The sequence below is a fragment of the Selaginella moellendorffii genome, unplaced genomic scaffold (assembly GCF_000143415.4).
Source record: "Selaginella moellendorffii unplaced genomic scaffold, v1.0 SELMOscaffold_4, whole genome shotgun sequence".
NCBI classification, from domain to species: domain Eukaryota; kingdom Viridiplantae; phylum Streptophyta; class Lycopodiopsida; order Selaginellales; family Selaginellaceae; genus Selaginella; species Selaginella moellendorffii.
Genome location: NW_003314265.1, coordinates 1,888,044 through 1,915,355, shown reverse-complemented (window position 1 = coordinate 1,915,355; position 27,312 = coordinate 1,888,044). Strand labels below are relative to the sequence as shown.

At 43.7% G+C, this 27,312-nt stretch overlaps 6 protein-coding genes and 5 long non-coding RNA genes across 11 annotated transcripts; all 11 read right to left on the bottom strand.

Moving 5' to 3' along the window:
* Positions 1-63: 63 nt before the first annotated feature.
* Positions 64-2,656, bottom strand: LOC112344371 (protein NUCLEAR FUSION DEFECTIVE 4-like). The gene is made up of 3 exons (XM_024668995.1): positions 2,229-2,656; positions 1,072-2,028; positions 64-914 (listed from the first exon to the last, which is right to left on the bottom strand). The coding sequence occupies exons 1-3, from the start codon at positions 2,556-2,558 to the stop codon at positions 396-398; spliced, it is 1,806 nt and encodes a 601-aa protein (XP_024524763.1). The 5' UTR covers positions 2,559-2,656; the 3' UTR covers positions 64-395.
* A 98-nt stretch (positions 2,657-2,754) lies between these two features.
* LOC9655707 (protein NUCLEAR FUSION DEFECTIVE 4) lies at positions 2,755-5,162 on the bottom strand. Its single transcript, XM_002964071.2, has 3 exons — positions 4,800-5,162; positions 3,593-4,527; positions 2,755-3,508 (listed from the first exon to the last, which is right to left on the bottom strand). Exons 1-3 carry the CDS (start codon positions 5,151-5,153, stop codon positions 3,007-3,009), a joined length of 1,791 nt encoding a protein of 596 aa, XP_002964117.2. The 5' UTR covers positions 5,154-5,162; the 3' UTR covers positions 2,755-3,006.
* A 66-nt stretch (positions 5,163-5,228) lies between these two features.
* LOC9655706 (probable ubiquitin conjugation factor E4) lies at positions 5,229-9,242 on the bottom strand. Its single transcript, XM_002964070.2, has 15 exons — positions 8,292-9,242; positions 8,027-8,231; positions 7,820-7,971; positions 7,491-7,767; positions 7,285-7,437; positions 7,024-7,227; positions 6,860-6,972; positions 6,680-6,809; positions 6,532-6,621; positions 6,272-6,475; positions 5,994-6,212; positions 5,848-5,940; positions 5,625-5,792; positions 5,484-5,573; positions 5,229-5,420 (listed from the first exon to the last, which is right to left on the bottom strand). The coding sequence occupies exons 1-15, from the start codon at positions 9,134-9,136 to the stop codon at positions 5,316-5,318; spliced, it is 3,048 nt and encodes a 1,015-aa protein (XP_002964116.1). The 5' UTR covers positions 9,137-9,242; the 3' UTR covers positions 5,229-5,315.
* A 2,785-nt stretch (positions 9,243-12,027) lies between these two features.
* On the bottom strand, positions 12,028-12,748 carry LOC9655705. Its single transcript, XR_002991689.1, has 5 exons — positions 12,706-12,748; positions 12,538-12,640; positions 12,419-12,466; positions 12,239-12,360; positions 12,028-12,176 (listed from the first exon to the last, which is right to left on the bottom strand). It is a non-coding gene; the product is annotated as an uncharacterized LOC9655705 (long non-coding RNA).
* A 115-nt stretch (positions 12,749-12,863) lies between these two features.
* On the bottom strand, positions 12,864-13,438 carry LOC112344453. The gene is made up of 3 exons (XR_002991690.1): positions 13,315-13,438; positions 13,142-13,240; positions 12,864-13,088 (listed from the first exon to the last, which is right to left on the bottom strand). It is a non-coding gene; the product is annotated as an uncharacterized LOC112344453 (long non-coding RNA).
* Positions 13,439-14,069: 631 nt separating this feature from the next.
* Positions 14,070-17,225, bottom strand: LOC9655704 (phosphate transporter PHO1 homolog 10). Its single transcript, XM_002964068.2, has 13 exons — positions 16,722-17,225; positions 16,175-16,659; positions 16,069-16,117; positions 15,934-16,005; positions 15,740-15,869; positions 15,556-15,676; positions 15,244-15,496; positions 15,076-15,180; positions 14,972-15,016; positions 14,768-14,920; positions 14,419-14,697; positions 14,224-14,360; positions 14,070-14,162 (listed from the first exon to the last, which is right to left on the bottom strand). The coding sequence occupies exons 1-13, from the start codon at positions 16,962-16,964 to the stop codon at positions 14,087-14,089; spliced, it is 2,148 nt and encodes a 715-aa protein (XP_002964114.1). The 5' UTR covers positions 16,965-17,225; the 3' UTR covers positions 14,070-14,086.
* A 665-nt stretch (positions 17,226-17,890) lies between these two features.
* On the bottom strand, positions 17,891-18,315 carry LOC9655703. Its single transcript, XR_002991693.1, has 3 exons — positions 18,204-18,315; positions 17,992-18,147; positions 17,891-17,933 (listed from the first exon to the last, which is right to left on the bottom strand). It is a non-coding gene; the product is annotated as an uncharacterized LOC9655703 (long non-coding RNA).
* LOC112344457 lies at positions 18,309-18,662 on the bottom strand. Its single transcript, XR_002991694.1, has 4 exons — positions 18,629-18,662; positions 18,516-18,578; positions 18,397-18,459; positions 18,309-18,339 (listed from the first exon to the last, which is right to left on the bottom strand). It is a non-coding gene; the product is annotated as an uncharacterized LOC112344457 (long non-coding RNA).
* Positions 18,663-19,095: 433 nt separating this feature from the next.
* Positions 19,096-19,381, bottom strand: LOC112344358. Its single transcript, XR_002991661.1, has 3 exons — positions 19,353-19,381; positions 19,209-19,294; positions 19,096-19,156 (listed from the first exon to the last, which is right to left on the bottom strand). It is a non-coding gene; the product is annotated as an uncharacterized LOC112344358 (long non-coding RNA).
* A 2,099-nt stretch (positions 19,382-21,480) lies between these two features.
* Positions 21,481-23,208, bottom strand: LOC9655702. The gene is made up of 11 exons (XM_024668918.1): positions 23,092-23,208; positions 22,959-23,029; positions 22,778-22,901; positions 22,605-22,703; positions 22,486-22,551; positions 22,301-22,420; positions 22,162-22,236; positions 21,995-22,097; positions 21,876-21,923; positions 21,696-21,817; positions 21,481-21,633 (listed from the first exon to the last, which is right to left on the bottom strand). The coding sequence occupies exons 1-11, from the start codon at positions 23,161-23,163 to the stop codon at positions 21,541-21,543; spliced, it is 993 nt and encodes a 330-aa protein (XP_024524686.1). The 5' UTR covers positions 23,164-23,208; the 3' UTR covers positions 21,481-21,540.
* LOC112344356 (chromosome transmission fidelity protein 18 homolog) lies at positions 23,209-27,262 on the bottom strand. Its single transcript, XM_024668917.1, has 25 exons — positions 27,051-27,262; positions 26,682-26,999; positions 26,567-26,631; positions 26,383-26,514; positions 26,085-26,330; positions 25,943-26,029; positions 25,786-25,887; positions 25,667-25,738; positions 25,522-25,620; positions 25,414-25,475; positions 25,323-25,367; positions 25,199-25,272; positions 25,085-25,152; positions 24,964-25,032; positions 24,836-24,915; positions 24,701-24,782; positions 24,566-24,644; positions 24,429-24,516; positions 24,226-24,376; positions 23,998-24,174; positions 23,880-23,939; positions 23,608-23,831; positions 23,473-23,566; positions 23,343-23,422; positions 23,209-23,287 (listed from the first exon to the last, which is right to left on the bottom strand). The coding sequence occupies exons 1-24, from the start codon at positions 27,238-27,240 to the stop codon at positions 23,372-23,374; spliced, it is 2,715 nt and encodes a 904-aa protein (XP_024524685.1). The 5' UTR covers positions 27,241-27,262; the 3' UTR covers positions 23,209-23,287; positions 23,343-23,371.
* Between the last annotated feature and the right edge of the window lie 50 nt (positions 27,263-27,312).

The following is a 27,312-nucleotide window of genomic DNA, read 5'->3' as shown; positions in this document are numbered from 1 at the left end:
GTTCAAATGGATGAGGCTAGCTTCTCGGTGTCTCGGCCGGCCGATTGATCCATCGCGAACGAAAGAAACCAATCTCTCCAAGTTTACTTTCATTTTTTTTCTGTCGGCAAGACCAAAGTGGTCCCAATCTCTACCCGTACAAAAGCAGAGACAACATCTCATAAAGATCTTCATGTACAAACAAAAGGTCGTAGAAATCGAAAATAAATGCCAACGTGCCAGAAATCTCTAAAGCCACTGCTCGTTTTCCACTCGCAAGCGCCAGTAGTCTTTCAAGTCGCGCCGAGTCCATCTCCTTTTTTGAGAGCCTTTTCGAGCTTATGTAGACAGACCATCTCCCCAAACTCTTATAGAGCTCAAACTCCTGGCCTAACGCTTCTAGCTCGTCTATAAAGTCAAGCTTCCTCGATAATCGTTTCCATGTTTCCACCATTCTCAGCTTTACTCGCATGAGACCCCTGTTCCTGTTCCTGCTGTTTCCCATACAATCCAGCGTAAACCGGCACCGTTCTCTTCACCAGGAGCATGCAAAGCCCGAAGCCAAAGATGCAAACTCCCATGAGGATGAGAAAGGTGAGCCTGAAGCACACCGCTCCTTCGCACAGCAGGCCATCCTCGAAATCCTCCGGCCTCCCGTGGAGCTGTTTGGCGGCCTCGTTGTCGTAGACGCTGCCGGCGAGGACTCCAGAGAAGAGAATCGTCCCTAGCGGAATAGAGACGGTGAGAAAGTTGTAGAAGCTGCCAAAGTTCTTGAGGCCGAAGAGCTCCGACACCGCCGACGGGAAGGCAGCCCAGTGCATACCGTAGCTCAGTCCCACCAGCAAAGAACCAACGTAAAGTGACAACGGCCAGGCCATCGCGTAGAAGAGATGGCCGAATGCCATTAGGAGCTGAGCCTTGGATAAGCATATTCTCTAAATTGAAAAAGCAACAAGCAAACTTGTAAGTTTACGTCAGGTCCAGGAAAGAACAAACATAAAGAAACAGAGTACGTATGTAAACAAGCAAACTTGCAAGATCATCTCCAGGAAAGAACAAACAGAGAGAAACAAAGTAGTAATAGTACCTGACAATCCACTCCGAAACAAAGCCTCCGGAAACTCGTCCCAGGAAGTTCCATATGCTGATCATCGAGACAAACATATGAGCGTTGGAGTAGCCCTGTGCTTGTCCCATTTGCCCGAGGTTGTCTATGGCTGTCAAGCCCGAGCCGCAGCCACAGAAGAGAATTCCAAACATGAGAAGAAAGTCCGCTTTCCTCAGAGCTTGAATCAGCGTGAAGTCCTCTCCGCGACGAGGTCCTTTCCTCCTCCGTTTAACTTTCACTGCTCCCTCGGCAACGGCTTTGTAGAGCTCCGATCGCATTTTCGACATCTCCTTCTTGAAGAGAGGCTCCGGAAGGCTTTTCGAGGCTCGCTCCTCGTCCTCTAGCTCGCTGAAGTAGGAGTCATAGCCCGCCAGCTTGCTGCCATCGTCTAAGCTCTGGTTTGATCCGGCTGCCTGTTGCATCAGCGGCTCTACCATCTTTCCATTGCCTTCGAAACCCACACCACCTCTGAAAAACTCGAGCTTGAGTGGTATAACGAGCGGGAGCGCGAAAAGCAGCAGCATTCCCAGGTAAAAGATGGCGGTCACAAGCTTGCTCACGTCCAAGATATCCTTGACGAGCAGTACCACGAGGAGATACGCCGCGATCACCAGGCACAAGTTGTAGATAAATCTCATGTGTTCCGATTCTTCCTTGGTGTCTTGCGGGATCCCGGAGCTTTGCAAAGGCCGGATGATCGGCATGACAATCACACCCACAATAATGGGTGCCACGGCCACGAGAAGGATGAATGCCTCCTGGTGTGGAGCCAGCAGCGCTCCATAGGCCAGCGTGAAGATTGCTCCACACAGCCCGTTGAATCCTTTGAGAATTCCCACCACGGGGCCTCTGTTCCTGGGGAAGTTGCGTACCGCGGAGACGAGAGAGACGGTGTTGAAGTATGATTCTTCGTTAGTACCGATCATAATGAGCACGCACATCTGCAAGTTTAGCGCGAATCAACGAACAACAATGGAACAAGAAAACTCGCGCCACCTTGTGAGATTAGGAAGCCAAACAAGTATTTTCTAGAAAATAAAAAACAATAAAATTCTAGACACAAGAACTTGACAATGGCAAACAAAAACACCGAATACCAAAGAAAAAAATGAAAAAAAGATAAAAAGGAATAAGAACTTACCAGCCAAATGGGCGAAGGAAGAGCCAGATTAGTGACGAGCATCCAAATCCCACCATAGCCGACTAAATTTTGTACTCCACCGAGCAAGACGAGCCCCCAGGGAGGGAGCACGGCCGACAGGGATCCGGCAAAGATCCCCACAAACGCACCGATGTCTTTGGCGACCGCGAGCGTGTTCATCTGCTTCTGGTTGTACAAGAGCCTGGCCTTGATCACCGGAGAGTAGCTCCCATAGATGTATCCCACGCCGCCGCAAGTTTGGAGCCACATTGACGCCACTAGAACCAGCCACCGGTTGCGCCAAATCCCACGTCCCGGGAGATCCTCCATAGCCTCGAGAGCTGTAGAGATCGCGCTGCGCGAGAAGGAGATGAAGAAGAGGAGCGCCAATCTTGATTGAAATAACCAAGAGTAAATGCCATGCAAGATTTCCACCGCTGCGTTTTACCGAGTAAACCAGCTTGCACAAGAAAACAAAGATGTGTCTCTTCATGGAGTGGAGGGGCAATGTACTAATGCCGGGTGGAAGCGAAACATCACCGCGAGAGGAACTTTCTTTTACCAAGAACACTATCTTGTTTCGATATCATTTTTGAGAGTTTTGATGTTTTGGAATCATAGTTCATCGGATTGTATGACGCGTTTGGCCTGAAGTTCTTTAGCTCTTGGATGTGTAACTTGAAGGTTCTTGCTGCTTTCCAGTTAGTCCAGCGTAACCGAGCACCATATCCATCTTTTAGCCAGATTGGTATATGAACGTAACCGATACTGTCCAAACTTAAGGTTCCTCGGGAATCGATTTCATGTTTTCACCCTGTTCCTGCTGTTTCCCATATAATGCAGCGTAAACCGGCACTGTCCTCTTCACCAAGAGCATACAAAGCCCGGAACCGAAGATACAGACTCCCATGAGGATAAGAAACGTGAGCCTGAAACACACGGCTCCCTTGCACAGCAAACCATTGGCGCCACTCTCACCTGCATTGAGTTGTTTGGCGGCTTCGCGATCGTAAATGGTCCCGGCAAGGACTCCCGAAAAGAGGATGGTTGCCAGTGGACTTGCGATGGTGAGAAAGTTGTAGAAGCTGCCAAAGTTTTTGAGACCGAAGAGCTCAGACACTGCCGACGGCACAGCTGCCCAGTGCACGCCGTAACTCAGTCCCACCAGCAAGGATCCGATGTAAAGTGAGAATGGCCAGGCCATGGCATAGAATAAAAGACCCACAGCCATTACCAGCTGAGCCACAGCTAGCACGCATGGTCTTGGATACGCGTGAGCTCTGAGGGAGAACAAAGAAGAAGAAAGTAAGCAAAGAGTTCGATATCTAGAGCAATAATAGGCAACTAGAGCAAATAGAAAGTACCTGACAATCCACTCCGAAACGAAGCCTCCAGCAACTCTTCCCAGAAAGTTCCATATGCTTATCATCGAGACAAACATATGAGCGTTCTCATAGCCTTGTGCCTGTCCCATTTGTCCAAGGTTGTCTATGGCTGTCAAGCCGGAGCCACAACCACAGAAGAGTATTCCAAACATAAGAAGAAAGTCAGCTTTCATGAGAGCTTGCCTTAGCGTGAAATCCTCTCCGCGACGAGGCCCTTGTCTTCTCTTCACCTTCACAGCTCCCTCGGCAACAGCTTTGTAAAGATCCGAGCGCATTCTCGCCAGCTTCAGTTTGAAAAGCGGCTCCGGAAGGCTTCTCGATGCTCGCTTCTCGTCCTCTAGCTCACTGAAGGAGGACTCGTAGCCCGCCGACTTGTTGCTATCGCTTGATCCTGCTGCCTCTGGAATCAGCGGCTCCACAAGCTTTGCGTCAGCGCCACCTTTGAAGAACTCGAGCTTGAGTGGTATAACCAGCGGGAAAACCAAAAGCAGCAGCAATCCCAGATAAAAAATCCCAGTCACGAGCTTGCTCACGTCCAGCAAGTCGATGATCAGCAGCACCACTAGGAGATAAGCAGCGATTAACAGGCACAGGTTGTAGATAAATCCCATGTTCTCCGATTCATCCTTGGTGTCTTGCGTGATCCCGGAGCTCTCCAAAGGCCGGATGATCGGCATGACAATCACACCCACAATAATCGGTGTCACGGCCACGAGAAGGATGAATGCCTCCTGGTGTGGAGCCAGCAGCGCTCCATAGGCCAGCGTGAAGATTGCTCCACACAGCCCGCTAAATCCTTTGAGAATTCCCACCACCGGGCCCCTGTTCCTGGGGAAGTTACGTACCGCCGAGACGAGAGAGACGGTGTTGAAGTATGATTCTTCGTTAGTACCGATCATAATGAGCACGCACATCTGGAAGAATAAAAGGAATGTCAATGCGTATCAAAAAGGAGATCATTCCAGGACAATAATAAAAGCTGAGATCATGCCATCTTTCGCGATTGACAGGAAGTTTTCTACCAACCGGTCTCTCTCTCGAACAAGTGGAAGCTCTACATTGCTTACCTCTGACGAAACTTGCCAGATCCAAAACTCTGGCAATGACAAACAAATCACGCAAAACAACTCTGTACGCTAGAGGCAAAGACCAGGAAGAGGAAGAAAAACCAAAGAGAAGAACTCACCAGCCAAAGCGGCGAAGGAAGAGCTAAGCTCGTGACGAGCAGCCAGATTCCACCATAGCCGACGAGATTTTGGAATCCCCCGAGCAAGATGAGCCCCCAGGGAGGGAGCACCGTCGACAGAGATCCAGCAAAGATCCCGACGCTGCCGCCAATGTTCTTGGCGACTGCGAGCGTGTTCATCTGCCTCTGGTTGTAGTGGAGCCTGGCCTTGATCACGGGCGAGTAGCTCCCATAGATGTATCCCACTCCGCCGCACGCCTGGAGCCACATCGACGCCACAAGAACCAGCCAGCGGCTCCGCCAAATGCCACCGCCATTGCGCGCTCGGCGAAGGGGATCCCCTCCCCGATCCATGGTTTGAAACGCAACAACCTAAATTACATGCAAATATATTCAAAGTCTAGCTTTGCCCAGATCGATCGCCTGAGATTAGATTAAATGTGATGTTCAAGCTTGATATATACACAGATTAATATACAAAAAATTTCTTTCTTCCTTCGCTTAATTTAAGAGACTTTAATTCTTCCTAGCATTTCGGAGGAACTCCTCAATTCTAGCTTTGAGTTCCACGTTAGGAACTAGCATATCGGCCGTCAAGAGCGAGCGATTGAAAGGATCCGTCTGGAGGAAAGAGAAAAGGTGTCACAGTTATAGCAAAACAATGAAAAGTTTTTTCTTGTTTACTTGGTCGCTCAGGAGATGTCTCTGTATCGTCGCTCGATCAATCGTGGTTTTCGACGACGGAAGAATCACGGGATCCTTCATCAAAGTGTACTGGGAAAGAACACAATCAGCAAAAGCAAAACAAAAGAAAGGAAAGCTTACTTGAATAGGATCCAAAAACTCCTCAGGAACGTCACCGAGGAGAGCCTCAGTATCCTGAGCCTCAGATACAGCTTTCTTCACTTTTTCACCAAGCAACACAAAGTCTTGCATCGTTTTCGGTGGAAGCTGATTGATCATATGGATCGCGTCAATTGCCTCCTTGAACAGCTGTTGCATTACGACCAGACACGTGAGAGAACGAACTCAGAAATTTTACATGTACCTCATCACGATACGAACGACCATCGAGAGATATTGCCTTTGAAAATTCTCCATGGATGTCACCTCTGGCAAGATTTGCATAGATCTCCACAATCTGCAGGGTATAAGTCAAGCCTTTCTACAACAGTGAACAGGAAAAGAGGTTACCTGGCAAAGCAGTTCCTTGGGTCTAAATTCGTACTTTTCTGGGTCCCTGATCCTCAGAGCTTTCCTTTGCGTGATCACTAGTTGCAGCAAGAAGTAATTGAGCATGGATGCAATTCTTTCCACCATTTCCGGAAGAAGAAACGGAGTCGTGATCTCTGAAGACGTGTATTGCAACATCTTGACGTTCTCATTTGCCAGAATCATGTCTGAGCGAACATGCTGCAGAGAAAAAAATTAAATGTAAGTACAGGAATGGCGCAAAAATAAAACTGATATACTTGTTCAATCTGGTGGAACAGTCGGAGTCTTTCCTGCCTTTCTTGTGGCGGCCTACGTTCCCACTCTGGAACGTTTGACCTTTCCGCTTCCATCTCCTTCAACTCGGGGATCTTCTTTAGGCTCTCATCCAGAAGGAAGATACTGTCGTTGATCAGCAGATTCAAGTACCTCAAGTAAAAACCTCTTTCTTCTGTTACAGCAATCTGAGGAGACAGGAAGAGTCAAAACGTTGCTGCAAGCATTGAAAAGTTTGTGTTACCCTTTTCCACGCATTATGATGGCAGGGAACGAGCCACAAATACTCGAGGAGCTCTGCGATATTATGCCGAATATTAAATTTATCATAAAACTACGGTGAGAAAATATGATGGTCAGGCTCGTGCTGAAAGACCTACACGCAAACAGACCTGGGTATGAGAACCAGTGAATTCGATGTCCACATAAAGTTTCAGCAAGTCTGGAACAAGATGATCCATGGCCAGCTGATGCCCTTCAAATAATGTCGTCAGAGATGAAGACAGTGCTGGTGCATAATGGCTGCAAGAAAAAAGAGGAAGGAATCATTGCTATAGCATAATCTTACTCACTTCTTTGAAGGCATCCATGCGTTTAGAACTTCCACCATTTTTGCCCGCAGGTAAGGGTTCTTCACGTACAGAGGACTGCTCATAAACATGACAATAAAGCTCATGAACTCGTCCTGCATGAGACACATGAGAATCATTCTTCCTTTACCAAACATAACACGTACCAGAGGAACGCCTTCTAAACCCTTCGGCACCCGTGCGGTAAAAAGCAGCATTTCTAAAGAGTCCTCTACAAAATGTTCCGGCATGGACGCAAATTCCATCGGGCAGGGTGCAGGGAGAGGAACTCTAAAACCACCAACAAGACTTACAAGCCAAACAATCATCAGGCGATAAAACCGGACACATTCTTGCAAGAGTTGCAAGTCCTACAAGATGAAAAAGAGAAAGTGTCAGTCAAGGAGAGAGGCAGTACTGAAGTTTACCCGTAAAAATTGCGCCTCATAACAGTATCGGTCTTGTGTAAGCTGCTCTATGTTGTTTTCTGTGTTCTTGATAGTATTTTCTAGATCCGCCGGTGCCCCGGGGCCCTGCATGGCCTTCAGCGCCTCCAAGGAATCCTTTTGCCTCGAAAGATCCTGACGCATATCGATCTTGTCAGTCAGAAAGACCAACTCTAGAAGTGATTTACCTGTAGTAGAGTCTTGAAATCTGAAACAGCTTTGAGTGGTCCTATATTCAGACTTCTGGCTGTCAAAAAGAAACATTCGCAGATAAACGAGAAGCTTCCTTGACCAGAAACCGAAGCTTGTACTACAGAAGCTGAAGCTCCCTGTGATTGAAGCCGCATCAACTCTTCTTGCTCACGTTGTGCCTGGGCCTGCCTGAAACCTTCAATACGGGCATAGTTGCGCTTGTCAACCCATCGAGAGAGCTCTTCCGAGGTAGCATGAATAGCTGTCAAGTTACTAACAACAAGAAACCATTCAGAGAGGCTCGACGATTTAAAAACTGACCAACCTGAAGTTTACACGGACGTTTTTGAGAACGTAGTTTAAATCAATCTTGTCCATTTTAGTGAACGGAGGATCAAGAAACGGGTCGCAGAGCTTGAGCATGACGGCGCTCAAGTTGACGAACGACCCCGTGCTACCATTTACAAGCGGGTTGACCTACAAGGCACGCATCAAGAGGAGAGCAAAACTGTGATGGAAAAGGAACAAAAACCTGAATTTGTGCTCTACCCGCATTCTTCTCTATGAAATCTCCTAAAAAGCCCAAGACCTGCTCTCGTGTATCGACCGAGCGAAGCAGCTTGAGTACTATCTCATGCAGTCCATCCTGGAGATGGTGCAAGCAAGACTTGATGGCCGAACAAGAAGATAGTATATCTGCCGGCCTCCTAGACGAAGCATCTGAAAAGCATTGCCGGCTGCAAGAAGAGAAGGAGAAAGCATTAGAAAGCCGAAAAAGAGAAGCAAAAGCACAATACCCGATGTCCGGCTCGCCTTTCACAAACGCTACCAAGTCGGGAACAGCAGCGATGTGGAAGAACGGGCCCAAGATGGTCTCCAACTCGAAAATCCTTCCATTGACATTACTGCCCCTGACGTGAAAGTTTGGGTGCCTCACCAAAGCTCTAGCGAGTGCTGGATACGAGACCAACGTGACGAGAATCCCCAGAGGCTTTTGGAAGGGTCCGAGAGCCGAGAGCCTCATCACACTGTCGCGAAGGCCGATGAACACCCCGTGAAAGATGGCGTCCAACTCCTCGCCCTGGAATCTGGCTATGGTCTGCTCGATGAAACCTTGTGGTAGATTGGAGCCGCTGTAACCGGAGCTCTCGGAGGAGGGGGACTCGTCCATCATCGCGGCCAGTAGCGGCGATAGAGGCTTGGAAGAATTTCGCTGGAGCTCCTGCTGTGGAAATGTTCCTGGATGGATGATCGAGATCCCGGCATAGGAAACAACCAATTCCTTGACTTGGTTGAGAGTCTCCTGGATCCACACCATGGATTTCTTGTCCTTCATGGCCTGGGATTTGCGGCCCTCGTCCACAGCCCTCCGATAGCAGGCGATGAGATAGAGCAATGGCTCCTCCCGAGCGTGGAAATACGTCGTGAGCCTGTCCATGAGCGCGCGCTCGATCAGGTCCCGGGACAGCAGCATCGGCCGATCCTCGCTCATCAGCTCCGCGGCGATCTGCTCGAGAAAGACGAGATTGGAAGAAGGGGCATTGCTCGCGTCAGCTGGGGGCGAGAGAGTGAGCTGCAAGACGCGGCGGAGCATGAGATCTTCAATCTCCTGAAGGCTCCTCTCCGCCTTTGGGATCGCCATGGTGCTCTGCGCCTCCTACCCGACCTAAGCGCCTCACCTAGATTCCCTTCAGCTGATCGTCGCTCACGGAAAACCCTAAGCGAACCATCCTCTACAAGAACCCTAAAACAAAGGATGAAAAAATAGGATACGTAAAATGAAGATTTTTCTTACAAAATATGAAGCTCTTCGTCCAAACGAAACTCTAGCCACTGTGCTGAACGCGTGTGGGAGTGTAGTTGGGGAGATTGTGGAATTTTTAATATACAATACATAGATATAATGATATCCATGGAATAATTAGAATATAAAATATATGGCAATGAATATGTGGTTGCACATGAAACCATTATATATTTATATGTGTGCAGATTTATTATTTTGTTTTGAGTTGCATGCAAAAATATTATACACACAATCACTTTTAAATTACTATATAAATAATTGAAACATGATTATGTATATAATATTTTTGTCATAAAGTATGTCATATATGTATGGGGTATGATACCTTGGATTCCCATGCAAGACTGATACCACATTATTTAAGATAATATGATGTTATCATAAATCTAGTAAAAGCTTTTATTATTTCATTTTTATGTTATTAAGTGTAAATTTGTGATTTCTTTTTCTCTCCTTTCATTTCGCATAAGTATAGCTTATTTCTTACATCTTAAAAGCATATTTCAATTGTAATATATGATGGAAAAAATTATATATAGCTGATTAAAGCACAAAAACAAAGTTAAACCATTTTTTTTGGTACTTAGGGCATTAAGTGCAATGAGTAAATGAGTTTTGTTATAATTATAATAAAATGTTAATTTTATTGATTTCTTACATTTTTAATTACACACTGAAGTTTTTGGCATTATAATAGTTTATTGTGTTTAAATTGTTGTGAAAAATTATTTTCATTAATGGCAAGTAATATCCAAAAACATTCAAAGTCTAACTTGCATACTAAAAAACATTATATCTATAATTCTTAAGTATAAACTTTGTGATGAGTCAAAAAAATTAATGTGGAATTAAAATTCTCTCAATATAAAAAATTATTTTTAACTAGACTTTAACATATATATATATATATATATATATATATATATATATATATATATATATATATATATCCAAATTGGTTAAGAGTATTGGGATATTTAAAGTTAAATGTCATTAAATTTGAATGAATAACCTCTCATAAAAATTAAATTTATAATATCAAAGCAATCTTAAGTTTAACTTTGTTAGTTTCTAAAAGAATTATACCATATATTAAAATTGATATCTAGTATTTAAGTTTATTTCAGTTAAACTTAACTTAAAGGGTAAGGTGTCAAAAGAGTAAAGTTCTCAGAAGAGTTGTAATTCTAAACCTCTATTTAGAAGGGCGTAAACTTACAAGTAAACAATTAAAAAGAAAATGATCCATAAAAGTTTAAATATAGAAAAAGTACCTATAAATAAGAATGTATCTTTTTCATAAAATATTTTGAAATATTTAAAGTTAAGGATTTTAAGATATTTAGGGTTGAGTGTCCTTGGATTTAAATCATGTTGAGCTGGGAGAAAATTTAAATTTAGAAATTAATTATATAGATTTTCTTAAGCTTTTTTAATTTCAAATAATAATATATGCCTGTTTGCCATGCATACATGGCAAACAACAATATATGCCTATTTACCATGTATACATAAGGACAATAATACATGCATGTGTTCAAAATATTATTTTGTGAGACACACATATGTATTATAAGAATTTAAATGTATTTATGTTTTTCTTTAGGGTTTTATCTATGCCACCCACCCCACCATAAAATAAACATTCCATCTATACATGGCAAAATCCAAATCAGTGCTATATATGTAATTTTTTAGACTACATAGATTTCACTCCATATTAAATATTTTGACAACTTAGCACTTAAGGATTGTGGGTGTGATATTTTTCAGCACATAAGCTTAATTTTGAGTTTGAATGCCACAGGCTAACACAATCACTTTATGCTTAAAATTATCTCCTTAGTGAGGGTAATGAAAAGTGTTTTGCACAACTAAGCTTAAGCACAATAAATCATTACAAATGCTAAAACCTTTAGTATGTAATTAAAAATTCAAGAAATCAATAGAGTTAACACATTACTACAAACTACAACAAAATCTAGTTGCTCGCAAAAAACTATTGTACTAAAAACCCCAAACACCCAGAGAAATGTTTTACCTCACCTGCTAATAAAATCCAATGGCATAAACATTAACTCTGTGATACTTACCCAACACTGTTGATTTTTAGCGAACATAGGACTCACAGCCATGGCTTCCTTTACTTTACTGCTTCTTCTTCTAAGTTAATGATTTGTGAGTTGCCAGAGATCCTTGTGGTATGTGCATAATTCACAAGATAGACGAGAGTCTTCCTCTCTAATTTGCTAGCAGCAGACACTTTGAGGACGTAGAGCCTTGCAAGCCATAACGGTCAGTAGAGCTCTTGAACCAAAGAATAGTCAAGTACTTTGGAGAAAGAAGAGAGGAAGAAACAAAATACTTGGAGAAGCATTGAGAGTGAAGAAGATGGCTGATAAACTGGAGCACGATGAGCTTGAGGATCAACAATTGATTCATACTAGGACTGAAGGAGCAAGCCTTACAAACCAAGCAGCACAGTGAAATGGAGATGCTTCTCCAAAAGGGGACCGATCTGTAGCAAATCCATCATATTTTCCTCCTCCCAGTGACATAAGAACATCCGTGAGACAGCTCCACATGCTAGGGAATATGGTTAGGTCCAACAATTTCTCCTTATCTAAAATGAGGTTAGGTTAGCCATAGTTTCACAAAGTAATCCTTTAGTTCATAACTAGGGTTTATGAGAAATGCAACATTACCTTGAAATTTTAAAATGTATGTAAAAAGAATAAAAAGTGTTTATATGTAATAAAGAAAAAAAATGTTTATAAACATCTCAGGAAGAAAAGGCTGCTACAACCATATCCACGCTTCTCTCAATCTCTTTCAAGTACTCAATGAGAATTCTTTGCTTGTAAGAGCCACCTTCCTGCTTATAAGCTTTTGCTCAGAAAACCAAGAAAAGAAAAAAAATGAAGCAATGAGACTTACTGTTCTAAGAAAAATTCGCTCAATGCGTTTCTTAGCCATTTTGCGAAGATCTACGCTCTTAACTGGGCCACCGCCCAAGTCCACTCCGGACCTTATCATGCTATCCCAAGCTTCGCTGTCACCTATAAAAAATAGAACTTGTCTAGCTAACCACGAGAAAAGGAAGATGCAAAAGCGAACCTGAGATTATATTCTCGAGCAGTTCCTCAGCTTCGTCTACGACTCCATCTGCTTGCATCAAACAAAGAAAAAAGGATTACAGCGTAAGTTTGTTGTGAGAAACGATTGAAGCTACAAACCTCTCTTGGCATAGCTTGTCTTTGCAAGAAACGTTGCTGCATAAAGTTGTAGCACTTTTTGTAGCAAAGCCAGCAATCCGGGCTTATCAGCATCTTTTTTGGCCTTTCTAGCAACGAAAAATGTAAAAATATATGAAAATAAAAGAAAAGGAAACCTTCCATCCATACCTGACGAAGTTGAGCGTTCACTTCTGCGAGAAAACCATCATCCAAGTAGCCGGCACTTTCCCCAGCTCCTGAGATTGAGAAAGAAGAAAAAAGGAATTTAAAAAGAACAAACATCTACAAAAACAGAGATACCTTTCTGACTCTTTGCAATGCATCAGGATCACGAGGCGGCCAGACAATTTCTTCGTTTTTGGAGCCTGCGACTGGCTCTAGAATCGCCATAAGCACATCTGTGGAAGTTTCAATCTTTTCCTGTTCATTCAGACAAATAAACATTCTTTCAGACAAAAATTGGGTGATAACAGATATGTGTAAACATCTGTCTTCTGTACAATGCGCTCGACTAGCTGCATTATGTTGGATGCAAGCTCTTCAAGATCCATCTTCCAAATTTTATTTTTTACAACAAGATAATACGAAATGGATGAAACCTTACCTTATCATCTTCCGATTTACAAAGGTCTGTCCTGGTAGCCAGTCGAAGCCAGAACTTACTATCAAACGCCAGGACATTCTCCGCAACTATCTGTGGTAGCTCGAGAATAAAAACGAAAAACAAAACTTTCAGTGATCATTATTTAAGTAGCCAGTTCTTTCCGACTCGCTCACCAGTTGGGAGTCTGTGCTCCGCAGCTTATCTATCAATCGATCAATCTCTTCGCCGCTGCTCGATTGTGATGCCTGGCTGGAATCAGCAGCAGCAGCACAAATGCAAAAGTTGCTCCTTGCCTCAGAGCACCTGAGAGAGATATAAGCAACGAAAAAACAACAAAACACAGGGTAGGAGGTGACTCACAGTCGCAGATTCGGCTCCGCAATGCGCTGAACTCGAAGAACCCAGGGCCTCGTTGGAACGTATCCAGAAGCCTAACAGCAGCAGAATCCAGCAGCAGCCGCCATTGTCGCCATTACAACAACAGCTTCAAAAGAAACGGGAGGGGATTCTGAACGAAACAAATCAGCTTTGATTCTCTTAAGTTAATGGATTTGAGTGTCCATAATTATTAATCGAAGAATAACTACAAAACAGCAGCTGCAAGCCTGCAAATGAAGAATCAAACTCTACCTAAAGGGAAAAAAATCGCTGGACACGCACCGGCATTCACATCCTCAAACCCCCCCTTGCCCTCCTCAAACCCATCGGAGCCCCGGATCTGATCAAAGAACGCTTCATCCATGAGAAGCTCTTCGTCCTCCATGGCCTGACCCTGCTCCATCGCCATCCACTCGAGCTCATCGTCGCCAGGCGCCTCCATAGCCGCCACAACTCAAAGCCCGCCAAAATGCCTTAACATATTCTGCTAGCCCAAATACTCTGTTTAGCAGGTCAGAACATTCCGTCTATTTACTTCCGTTTACAAAAAAAAGGGAGGGAAAAACATCAATCCACAAACGGCAGAGGCACCGACTTGACAGCACGAAACTTTCCAACGTTGTTGAAATGCTCGTTCTCCAGCCTAGATCAAAGACATTGCGAATTTTAGAGCCAAAGAGATGGAAGAATGTGACGAGATTTACCTGTAATAGTTCCATTGTCCACGCCTGATAACTTCCAGGCTAGCCACGATGAGCGACAGCCCCTTGGGATTTATCCCTGGCATCGAAATCGGTATCAAGGATTGGAGCCACGCGAATCTCAGCAAAATGTTTGACACCTACATTGTCACCGAGAGCTTTAGAACTGAAACCGATAAGTTGATGGCAAGAACTTACAATGGCGAAGTAGTAGACCGACTTGTATGGGATAGCGAGCTTGTCCCTGAGCCAGGGATTGGCGGAGTTTCGCTCGAGAAGGCCCCAGTCGTAGACTAAATCCCAGTAAGTTGAGACAATGGCTGCTGTGGCTGAGATGGCGATGGTGAAGCCCAGCAGCACGGGATCCTTGTAGTATCCGTAGGCCAGCCTCGCTGCAACGGCCAGGATCGCCGAGAAGTATTTGAGAGCGTTGTACAGCTGCATCACATCCTTCTCATCGTGCCAACGCCGTAGACACTGTCATCAAAGGAGCTGTGCAAGTTACCAAGGAGGAGCTCAAAGGAATCTGCGAGACGAATGAAGTTACCTGCGAAAAACGGCACCAGTAAGGTAGCAACGCCATGACGAATCCAAAAGTGATGAAGGTCGGGTTCTTGAGGCAGGCATTGCTGTTGCGGTCCTTGAAAAATCCACCGCCGAAGTAGCATAGAACGTATTCCAAATCCCTCAGTGCCGGAACCTGCAACTCAAAGCTTGTCACAAAGGTGAGAATGAGGCTGGCCTATTTTACCTGACTCGTAAGCTGGTCTGCGAGAAGAAAATCCGTGATGATAACCTGTCATACAGACAAAAGCATGAATACCAACTTGATATATCACGAGAGACACTGCGAACCTTGTAGAATGGCGTCAATAGGCAATGCCAAAGGGCGTTCAGGAAAAAGTAACGGGTGGCGCGGTAGAGTATGTTGAACGGCATAAACAGAAGCACGACCATTCCCTGAAGTACAACACGGAAGTTCAGGCATTTGGTACAAAAAATCTTCTAAAGCAAAATCCTTACGGCGACAACGAGGAGCGGGATGATTTCCTGATATGTTTGGCAGCATATCTCACCAGCCGTCACTTGCAAGTGTAGTATCAATCCACTCAGAGCTAATGTACTCAGCCACGTTGCGAGCAAAAACACATCTCGGAAGCGTAGCTCGGACTTTCGGTTGAGCCCAAGAATAAACGTGTGATTTATTCTGGTCCTTCTCCACATATATATGTTTAGTCCGTAGAGGAAGAAGTGTAGCAGTACTGCTGTAAGCATACTGTAAAGAGGAGTATATCTCATGAGAAAGTTAGACAAAGATATTAGCTGAGGTCTCACCTGAAAATCGGAAACACTGCATCCATGTATGTCGTAGCATATTCACGAACATATAGCCTCTCGACGCGAATAGTTAAAACGAGAGACACTAGAAGAGCAACAGAGAGACCAAAGAATACACCTGCGCAAACAAAGCTGTTAAGTTAACCAGGCACCTTGAGGACTCTCAAGAACATCGCATTACCTACAAAGAATGATATCCGGTGCCTCTCCTTCCGGGCCTCGGGTCTCAAAACTTGCATCGCGTCGCGACGGTTTGAATCCGTGAAATGCTTGGTGAACAGTACCTCTACTTTTTCCATAAGCTTTTGGATCTGAAAGTAAGAAACATCGAGTGGCATTAACACCGATGGAGAATATTAATGTGCGATCACTTACAATCTCAGATTGTCCGATGTATGAATCTTCTACGGCTTTCATGTACTTCCTTCCAAGGTTCCGCTGAGTAACCTGGAGGCATCGTACAAAGAATCTGTGTCAGTTAAACCGGTGGATGTCAAAAAGCTGGCTGACCTTGTTGTATTTCTTCAGGAGCTTTGAAAACGCAATTATGTTCAATGAGCTGCAGAGGAAAAGGACAACATGAAAACACGAACTTTCGAAAAGCGAACTTACGTACCAAAAGTTTCTCAAGATGTACAGGCCCTTGTAAAACTCCACGAAGGCGTTCTGAAGCATCTCCTCGGCTCGCTTCAGTCGCCGCGAGTTTAAGTTCGTGATGGACTTGTTGGCCAGCTCCGCGAAGAGAGCAGCCAGCGCGTCGGCTGGCTTCGCCGCAGGGATGTCAATCTTTATCTGTCGAACGCTCCCTCCATCTTCCTCCACCACGGAGAGGCGGCCATGGCTGCTAGCGTTGCTCTCCCCGTTTCCAGCGTCTAAGTTGTCCACGGATTTCTTTGCCGAGAGGAGCGCTTCCATCTGGGAATCCAGCGCCGTCGCCTGCGTCACGAGCTCCTTCTCCTTGGACTTGTAAAACTTGTTGAGCTTGGCCAGCTCCTTGTCGAGCAGCCAAAAAAACGTTCTCTCGAGCTCGTCGTGCGGGCTACCATCACCCAAGAACGCTGTTTGGAACTCCATGCCATCGCTAGTTTGCTTTGGCTCGATCTATATCCACCAAAAAAAGTGTTACAACGCTAAGTGAATCCCGAAGAAGAAGAATCTCATACCAGGATCATCTCTTCCTCCGAGGTTGGCGATCGCGCCCCCCGCGGCGAATGCGCATGTTGGAATCCGCTGACGAGCCTCCGGAAGTTTGAGATCCTCCTGGAGAGGTGCGGCTCGCTCTCCTCTTGCCATTGCTTCTTGATCTTGGCCATATGCTTGACGATCTCCTTGCCCTGCCGGTAGTCCAAGTACGCCTCCCTCCATTCCGGGACCTGCTGCGTCTCAAACTGCTTGCCAAACTTCATCGCGATCGAGATCGATTCAGCGCGAGCGACAAAGAAATATCGATCGGCCCTCCCTCCTCGCAGATCCAAATCGGCCCCACTCTAATCGAAATGCTGCTTTCTCAGATCGAAAATCTCACCTCGCACTCCGCTTCAATCCAAATGCCAGTTAAATCTCATCTGCTGCGGGAGCTGGAGAGATTTCCAGCGTTATAAGCTAGGGCTTTATTAGAGCTCTATAGAAGTCATTACAACTCGATCCACTCTAATGTGTCAGAAGAAAATCACCATAGCCAAACACACTAAGACGTGGAAGAAATGCGGATTAATATATATAGCCTCTTGACCTGGACTTGAGTACGTTAGAGAGAAAAAAGGCTTTCAAAGGATATAGTAAGCAGTCATGTGATGTTTTTTGTTGGAACTTAAATATCAAAAGGGCTGCAACCAATGATGATTCGTGGACATCAACTATTATATAAGTGGAACTGAGGTTATTTTGCCCGTACACAAAAGTTTTAGTGTTTTTATACACGTGTCCAAAGGAGCCAGCAGTAAGCGCGAGGGATATATCCGGAAAGATTTCAATCTTGACAAGGCCACTTGATTTTTTTTTCCCTACTGCTTCTCTGCGTGCTTCTCTGCGCTTGTCGCCACCGATGAAGATGCTTGGACTTTTTGGACTTTTTGTGCGCGTTGGCGTGGCTCCGGCTCGGCTTCTTCACCTTCTTGCTACCACTGGAGTGCCAAGTTTTCTAGTCAGTTTGCTTGAGAGTGCAAGCTCAAGTTTGACTCTTTACCTGAAGGTACTCAACACCAAATGCATCGCTACAGCCGCTGGTAGCACCAAAATCGCCATCGCCTAAGAGAGGAGAAGTAAATTAGAGCTGGCAAACACGCAACCGGAAATAAATCTCTTACGAGAAACCAAACGAGCTCTTTGCTCGCCACCTCGTGCTTCAATAAAAGCCCGCGAACTGAGTTTTGCATCTGAAAGTAAGTGAGAAGAATCAGAAGCTGCCAGTAATATTCGGCTTCTAAGACTTACCTTATTGTGATAATTTACAGCCGAGGACAGTGCCTCCTTGGAAACTTGCTGCACCTTTTCGATGTGAGGAGCAGCGTATTCTTGAGATTTCTCGTAATAAGGACGGACGTACGCAGCAGCTTTGTCTACGTGCGGCCGAAGCTGTTTCCGTAGAGACTGCAAATGAGAGAAAGGATGTAAGAAACCTATCCGATACATGGACGATTGCAGACCTTGATGCGAGGCATAAGTTGTTCGTTCGCCTTAACAAAGTGGGGCGACAAGTGAACATTGTAGGCCTCTGACACTTTAGAAGCCAGAACTTTGCCGTTCGTGGAGCCAGTACGCACTCGCAGAAGGGCCTACTTTCTGGAGAAAAAACGAAGCTCATCTTAAAGCCATTGACAAAAGCAAGATAATGTGTACCTTCTTAAGAGTATCTACGTGAGGTTGAGCCCATTCCTTCGCCGTTGTGGCGTGTCGAGAGGCCTGATACAAATAATGGTTATAGATGAGACATGCTATTGAAGAAATAATCGGCTTACGTGCTCCGCAGCTTTCTTAAAAACTGGTTCACCGTACAGGGTCCAATACACTGCCGAAGTTGACTATACACGCACAACAGATGAATGAAAATATCAACGAAAACACTTCTTACCTGTATCTGCGCTAGTCGGCCCGCGACCCATGGTGGCAGCCAAGCCTCGTAAACCTGCAAATCTTGTCACAACGAACGACGAATGAAAAATCGAAACACCTTATAAAGTTCCTGAGCCTTTGCAGCTGCCTCGGACTTTGCCTTTAGCAGAAGATTCTCAGCTATCTTACGTGCCTCTTCAGCATCACGCGTTTTCTTTCGCAGATGGGTACTGCTCTTCTCGGCCTGGTTAGAAAAAGAGAATCTTTCTCGCATCAAAGGATTCGAAAAGGATAATCTTCGTGCAAACCTGTGCGAGTTTTGTGGTTAGCTCATGAACTTTCGCTTCCGACAATTCCAGCTTGTCTTGCAACTTCTGTGCGTTTTCCCTCGACTTTTTCAAGTTCCCCTCGAGTTGTTCCACCTAAAAGTCGCGGTGTTACGACAGAACAACAAGAAAGTACGACCGACAAATTCCACCTTTGATAATTCTTCCGCCTTTGCCTCCAGACTCTGAATTTTCTTCTCCAAATCGCCAGATGCCCGCTTCTACCCACAGCACAGTCACTTCCAGTCCAAAATATCGATCTATAGCACTCACCTGGAGAGAATCTACTTCGCTCTCCAATGAAACGATTTTTTTGCTCTTCTCAAAGGACTCTTGCTTCGCTTGCTTTAAGTTAGAATCTGGCAAGGAGGAAAACACATTAGACAACGTATGGATGATAAAAGGAATTTTCTCTACCTGTGACTGATAGCCGTGCCTCCAGCTCCAATACTTGCTTGTGGAGCTGATAATCTCCCGATTTAAAATATTATTTTGTGAGTCATACATATGTTTTACAATAATTAAATATACATGTGTTTTTTTTCATATATTTTGTAAAATTTTACAATTGTTTACAAACTGCCCACCCTAGGTACACGTCCCCTCAGCAAATATACTATAAACAACCAATAATAATAATTCAAAAAACAATCTTTAAAAGTTCAAATATAAAGGAAAAATGTCTTTTTCCAACTTGGTTAAGATACTTAGAGTTATATGTGATTAAGTTTAAATATGTGATATCTCAGGACGTTAAAATTTATAGTTTTAGAGTAATTTTATATTAACTCTGTTAATTTCTAAGGGAATCACACTATATATTGAAATTGATATTTGGTAATTGAGTTTACTTGGGTTGGATTTGACCTAAAGGGTAAGATGTCAAAAGAATAGAACTCTTGGAAGAACTGTAATTTTCAATTGTTGTTCATAAAGGCGTAAATTTGTAAGGAAGCAATTAAAAAGAAAATGATTTATAAAGGTTTAAATATTAAAAAACAAATTATAAAAAAATGTATCTTTCTTATATGCTTAAAATTTTAAAAATATTTAAGGTTAAGTGTCCTTGGATTTATATAATGCTAAGCTAGATGAGTTCTTGGGAAACTCAAATTTAGAAGTTAGTTATATAGATTTTCTTAAAGTTTTCTTTATTTCATGCTTATTTTATGGTAAGGTGGGTAGCGTAGGTAGAAGCCTATAAAATATATTACTGAAAAACACAAATATGTTTAACTTTTTATAACACATATGTGTGCCTCACAAAATAATATTTTAAACACATACATGTATTGTTGTCCCCATTTTTACATAGCAAATAAGCATGTATTATTGTTTGCCATGTATACATAGCAAACAGACATATATTGTTATTTGCAATATATGCATGGCAAAGTCCAAATCAATGCCACATATATAATTTTTCACACTGTATAAATTTCACTCCATGTTAGATATTTTGATAGATCAGCACTTAAAGTTTGTGGATGTGATATCTTTCAATACGCAAGTTTTATTTTGAATTTGGATGGTATAGGCTAAATTCACAATCACTGTATGCTTAAAGTTCTTTCCCTAATGAGGGTGTTTTGCACAACAAGCTTAAGCATAGTAAACCATTATAATGCTAAAATCTTTATTGTGTAATTAAAAATGCAAGAAATCAATGGAGTTAATATGTTATTACAACTACAACAAAATTCACTTGCTTGCAAAAAAATTATTATTCTTAACACCTTAAGCACCTAGAGAAATGTTTTGCCTCACCTCCTAATAAAACCCAATGGCATAAACATTAGCTCTGTGATACTTACCCAACACTATTGCTTTTTAGCGAACATAGGGCTCACAGTTAGCTGCATTACATTGGCTCGCTTAAGATGAATTCTGGAGAACAAGAAGGGAATTCTTCTTTAGTTGTTACTTAGCCATGGCTTCCTTTACTTTACTTATGCACTAGCTTCTTCTTCTAAGTTAATGAGAGATCCTGGAGTCATCAAGGTTTGTGGTATATGCATAATTCACAAGACAGACGAGAGTTTCCCTTCTCTAATCTGCTAGCAGCGGACACTTTCAGGATGTAGAGCTTTGCAAGCCATAATGGTCAGTAGAGCTCTTGAACCAAAAGTATCTTGGAGAAAGAAGGGAGAAGCATTCAGAGTGAAGTAGATGGCTGATCAACTGGAGCATGATGAGCTCGAGGATCAATAATTGATTCATACTAGGAGCGAAGGAGTTAACCTTACAAACCAAGCAACAAATGGAGATGCTTCTCCAAAAGGGGACCAGCTAGGAGAACGATCTGTAGCAAATCCATCAAGTGTGCTTTTTGCAAGCTATTTTCCTCCTCCCAGTGACATAATCCGTGAGACAGCTCCACATGCTTAAGTATGGCAACAAGATGAGTAAGTAGTACCAATCAAACCTAGGAGATATGGTTGCCATGGATAGTGTGACGACACACAAGCACGAAAGAGAACGTTTTCTCCTTATATAAAATGAGGTTACGTCAACCACAGTTTCACAAAGGCACCCTAATCCTTTAGACCTTGAAATTTTAAAATGTATGTAAAAAGAATAAAAAGTGTAATAGTTTATAAACAACTCAGGAAGAAAAGGCTGCTACAACCATATCCACGCTTCTCTCAATCTCTTTCAAGTACTCAACGAGAATTCTTTGCTTGTAAGAGCCACCTTCCTGCTTATAACCTTTTGCTCAAAAAACCAAGAAAAGAAAAAAAATGAAGCAATGAGACTTACTGTTCTAAGAAGAATTCGTTCAATGCGTTTCTTAGCCATTTTGCGAAGATCTACGCTCTTAACTGGGCCACCGCCCAAGTCCACTCCGGACCTTATCATGCTATCCCAAGCTTCGCTGTCAGCTATAAAAAATAGAACTTGTCTAGCTAACCACGAGAAAAGGAAGATGCAAAAGCGAACCTGAGATTATATTCTCGAGCAGTTCCTCAGCTTCGTCTACGACTCCATCTGCTTATATCAAACAAAGAAAAAAGGATTACAGCGTAAGTTTGTTGTGAGAAACGATTGAAGCTACAAACCTCTCTTGGCATAGCTTGTCTTTGCAAGAAACGTTGCTGCATAAAGTTGTAGCACTTTTTGTAGCAAAGCCAGCAATCCGGGCTTATCAGCATCTTTTTTGGCCTTTCTAGCAACGAAAAATGTAAAAATATATGAAAATAAAAGAAAGGAAACCTTCCATCCATACCTGACGAAGTTGAGCGTTCACTTCTGCGAGAAAACCGTCATCCAAGTAGCCGGAACTTTCCCTGTGCATCAGCTCCTGAGATTGAGAAAGAAGAAAAAAGGAATTTAAAAAGAACAAACATCTACCAAAACAGAGATACCTTTCTGACTCTTTGCAACGCATCAGGATCACGAGGCGGCCAGACAATTTCTTCGTTTTTGGAGCCTGCGACTGGCTCTAGAATCGCCATAAGCACATCTGTGGAAGTTTCAATCTTTTCCTGTTCATTCAGACAAATAAACATTCTTTCAGACAAAAATTGGGTGATAACAGATGTGTGTAAACCTCTGTCTTCTGTACAATCCGCTCGACTAGCTGCATTATGTTCGATGCAAGCTCTTCAAGATCCACCTTCCAAATTTAATTCTTTACAACAAGATAATACGAAATGGATGAAACCTTACCTTATCATCTTCCGATTTACAAAGGTCTGTCCTGGTAGCCAGTCGAAGCCAGAACTTACTATCAAACGCCAGGACATTCTCCGCAACTATCTGTGGTAGCTAGAGAATAAAAAGGAAAAACAAAACTTTCAGTGATCATTATCTAAGTAGCCGGTTCTTTCCGACTCACTCACAAGTTGGGAGTCTGTGCTCCGCAGCTTATCTATCAATCGATCAATCTCTTTGCTCGATTGTGATGCCTGGCTGGAATCAGCAGCAGCAGCACAAATGCAAAAGTTGCTCCTTGTCTCAGAGCACCTGAGAGAGATATAAGCAACGAAAAAACAACAAAACACAGGGTAGGAGGTGACTCACATTCGCAAATTCGGCTCCGCAATGCTATGAATTCGAAGAGCCCAGGGCCTTGTTGGAACGTATCCAGAAGCCTAACAAAATAAAATATGGAAGAAAGAGATTTACATCTGAAACACCGGAGAACCCTCGTTACCCAGTGGCCATTTCCATTGGAAGACCGAATAGAGCAGAATGCTGAAGCTGCAGCAGCCGCCATTGTCGCCATTGAAACAACAGCTTCAAAAGAAAAGGGAGGGGATTCTGAACGAAATAAATCAGCTTTGATTCTCTTAAGTTATTGGATTTGAGTGTCCATAATTATTAATCGAAGCTTAGCTACAAAACAGCAGCTGCAAATCAAGAATCAAACTCTACCTAAAGGGAAAAAAATCGCTGGACACGCACCTAAAAGGAGAAGTACACGATCATCGCGCTCATAGAAAATCACGCATAAGGACGGGCTTCTTCACCGCGTTTGTAAATCCCTGAAGCAAAGAAAACGCTCAGCTATGCACCACAAAGAGAAGCGTCCGACCTCGTGAAATTTAAAGAGCAATGGCCTCGAATCTCTTTTAGCTGTTGAAACTTCCCTTTTGGAGGAGTGGCCTTCCGTGCTTCCTGTTCTAAACCTGCAACGACAGTGTGGATTTGAACAGCACAACGAGCCTACCTGTCAAAGAAAGAAGCTTTCTTCAAGACAGTGTTTGCCTTGACAACTTCGGTCTTAGATGTTGTCACGAGTTTTCCAGTGGATGTTGAAGCTGATACGATTGTCCTCTTTTCAATGGTAGTAGACTTGACGATGGTATTATTGTTGGCAGAAACAGATGGCTTCTGCTGGAATGGTTTAGAGGACCGCTTTGCAGTTTCGCGTTTTATCGCTTCTATTTCAACCTGAAATATCGCATTACGCATGCATTCTTTGTGTATGAACTTCTGCACCTCGTGGCTCAGCATCTGTTGAATGGTTGAAGAAAGTTCTCCATGGCTGTGGGCGTATTCCTGATAGGTAAGGAAGAATGAACTTCAAAACTTATAAAACAGAAACAATAACGATTACCTTGAAGGTTATAAAGGTGTGCAGTGGAGGATCTAACAGGAATGCTTCCCCCGAGAACTTTTGTACTGTGAGATTGTCAGCCTTGGACTTCTTGTACCGAAGTCCATAACTTATCATTGTATCCACAAGCTGCTTAAGGTCTTCGCGTTCTTGCTGAGAAAGAAGATTAGACGCAACCTGCACGTACCACGGCATCAGCACGCTGAAAATACGTTATCTAGTTCTTACGGGCCGCAACTTGGGAGCCAAAATCGATAACAAAGGAGAAAGAACATCCTGGATCAAAGAGGGACACAAAATGGTTCGCGATAGGGCCAGTGTCATTGAAGTCAGCCACGACTTCAAAATTTCTGTGTTTGCTGCATGGACTTGACGATTTCTGGAACGACAGAAACCCATCAGTACAGACTTTCTACAATATTAAACCATACCTCTGAAATGATTTCGGCCACTCAAGCTTAGGCCGAACAGGCTGCGAAATCAAACGGCGAATAGCAAGTTTAAAAGAAGGTCGATACGCTGTTTCATGCAGAGTGAAAAAGGTCTTTGGAACAAGAACAAACGGTACCATTCAGAAAAAACTGCTGCTGCGAAGCTGTTTTTCGTCCAAAAATATCTGACGCGCCTATCACTTCCAGGCATTGAAGCTAAGAAGTAGCAATGAAGACCAATGAGGCAGAGAAAAACCAAATTCGATATTTACCGTCTTTTGGAGGTATACATCATGATAATGCACATGCAAGAAGTTCTCAAAAATACCCTCCATTCCAAGGTCATACTCTCCGCTGCATAAAAACATTAGCAAATAAGCAAATACTTCTAGAACTTTAGAACGTACTGGTTCGCATAAACGTCATGGACCCGACTGAACTCCGCGTGTGCCTGCTTCATTCTGGTTCTGTTTCTAGTCCAGAATGTCTAGCAAAACCGCTTAAGCAGATAGAAAATGAATTGGAAGCAGCTTACCTCAAGCCATATGTCGAACATGCTGCTGGTCATGTCTTTTTTACCAATAACCTGAGAAGCGACTTCTAGCTGCAAAGTAGAGCGCCTTAGAAAGCTTGATAGAAAAAAATGGCAGGATTACCGCTTTCAGCGACTGTCCGTTCCGAAACAAGAACTGAAGAGTGTTTAAACACGAGCGAATATCTGATTCTGTAATTCGAGTCAAAAATTTGAGCCCACAGCAATTGTTTGTTACCAGTGTGCACAGCGAGGGCAGCTAGAGCGCGTGTGTCCACCTTGTAACCTTCTGACTTGCAAATGAAATTTAGTCTGCATAGACACCGTGAGTGGTTTTGAAGAGCAAATGAAAAAGTTACAACCTTGTCACTATCCTATGAGGACTTGGAGGAGAAAATATATGAATCCTGCCAAAACTGCTGTTAAGATACAAAAGAGATGGTGTTGCGGTACCGGGCAATTTGACGCAAAGGCCGTAAGGCAGGAGCATAAAGGTCGTTGCAAATGCAAATGATCTGTGCCACAAAAGTTGGCGAGGTTCTCTATAGGACGCAAGCTTACGGGTCTAGATAGTCGAGCGATGGCAGTCTTCTTCCTTTGAGGTTTGGACATTTTATCGTCGTTATCATTTCGAGACACAGCCTTCGCCTCTGCAGAAAGCTGTAGCAAAAATTATTCAATTAACGTTGTGTAAATTGACACATACCAGATCAACTAAAAAACTGACAGACGATTTCCCTTCCGTGCCGCTGACCGCTCCGTCTATTTCATCAAGAATCTGTCAATGACATAGCATTCAGTATATCTTCCACAGTGAGAAATTACCAGACAGTTTGGCTTAGAATCTCCTGTGACTGTCTTCATTTGAAGAGCATCCAAAATTTTGGTCTGAAAAGAGGACGCTGTGCGATCATCACTGGCATTAATCTGCATAAGTTGAAACGATACATACAAGGAACTTGAATCACAGGAACATGCCAACCTCGACGACGCGGTATCCACAATGCTTTGCTGCAACATGTGCAAGCGTCGTTTTCCCAAGGCCCGGAGGGCCACATAAAAGAAGGACCTGCTTAAAAGAAGCCATAAAACTGTTGTACATGTAGCAGGGACCAAAGAAGTACCTTTTGATCTGGCCGGTCACCTGAAGAACTCTTATTATCACCTGAAGAGCTCTTGTCATGACCTGAAGAACTCTTGTTATCGTTGACGCTGTTCCATTTGCTCTTCGCCTCATATCGTTTAAACTTGTTATCAGAAGGTTGTTGCCCAAGCTTGTGTTGTTGCAAAGCTTTGAGAACCTCTTTAGGTGTAGAGTGCCTTTTAACACCGTAAACGCATAGATCCCACTGCTTCAACCAGCTTAAGACCTACTAATGAAAACGTTACACACATGAAACAATCCGTAAAATCATGACATACCTCTCGATTGATCTGTTCATCGCTCAAAAGCTCGGTGAACGACTTCGGCGAGTATTTATCAACCCACAGCTGGTCAATCCTCTCCGCTGAGACAGCGATAGGATCTTTTTCCTTCTCAGCGAGCTCGCAAGCCTTCGAGAAAATCCATGAAAATAAGTTGATCAAGAACGAAAAGCTGCCATACTTGTTTGAACTGTTCGAGCTCCAGTTGTTCAATCATTTTCTCGATGGGCATCGAGAGAAGCTGGTCTGGAGCAACAAAGTCGAGTTAAGTTCGTCACGAGTCCAAATGATCATACCTTGTTTCTTATCACGCAGCACCGGCTGAGGAGAGAAGTTTCTATCAACTTCGGCATAGACTCGCTCACCTGATGGCCCAGTTATGGAAATCAGCTCCCCGGCAATGTCCGCCGCACGCTTTCGCGGGAAATGGTGTTGATCCAATTCTTCGCGAAAATTTTCTTCCCCATAAAAACTTTCTTCGCGGCAGTCTTCGAGAACAATGGTACTTTCCTCTTCCACGGCAATCGCGCATTCCTTTCTCGCTATAGCATCTTGGACTCTCCTTGATTTGATTGGCGACACGCACACATCCGGAATCACGAGCTTTCTCTTCACTATAGGGGAAAAGGAAAAATCCATGAGAAATTTCAGAATGTAGGCCAAACCTGGCAGATCGCGCTGCGCATCCTCGCCGCCGCCGGCATTCACATCTTCAAACCCTCCCCTGCCCTCCTCAAACCCATCGGAGCCCCGGATCTGATCAAAGAACGCTTCATCCATGAGAAGCTCTTCCTCCATGGCCTGACCCTGCTCCATCGCCATCCACTCGAGCTCATCGTCGCCAGGCGCCTCCATAGCCGCCACAACTCAAAGCCCGCCAAAATGCCTTACATATTCTGCTAGCCCAAATATTCTGTTTAGCAGGTC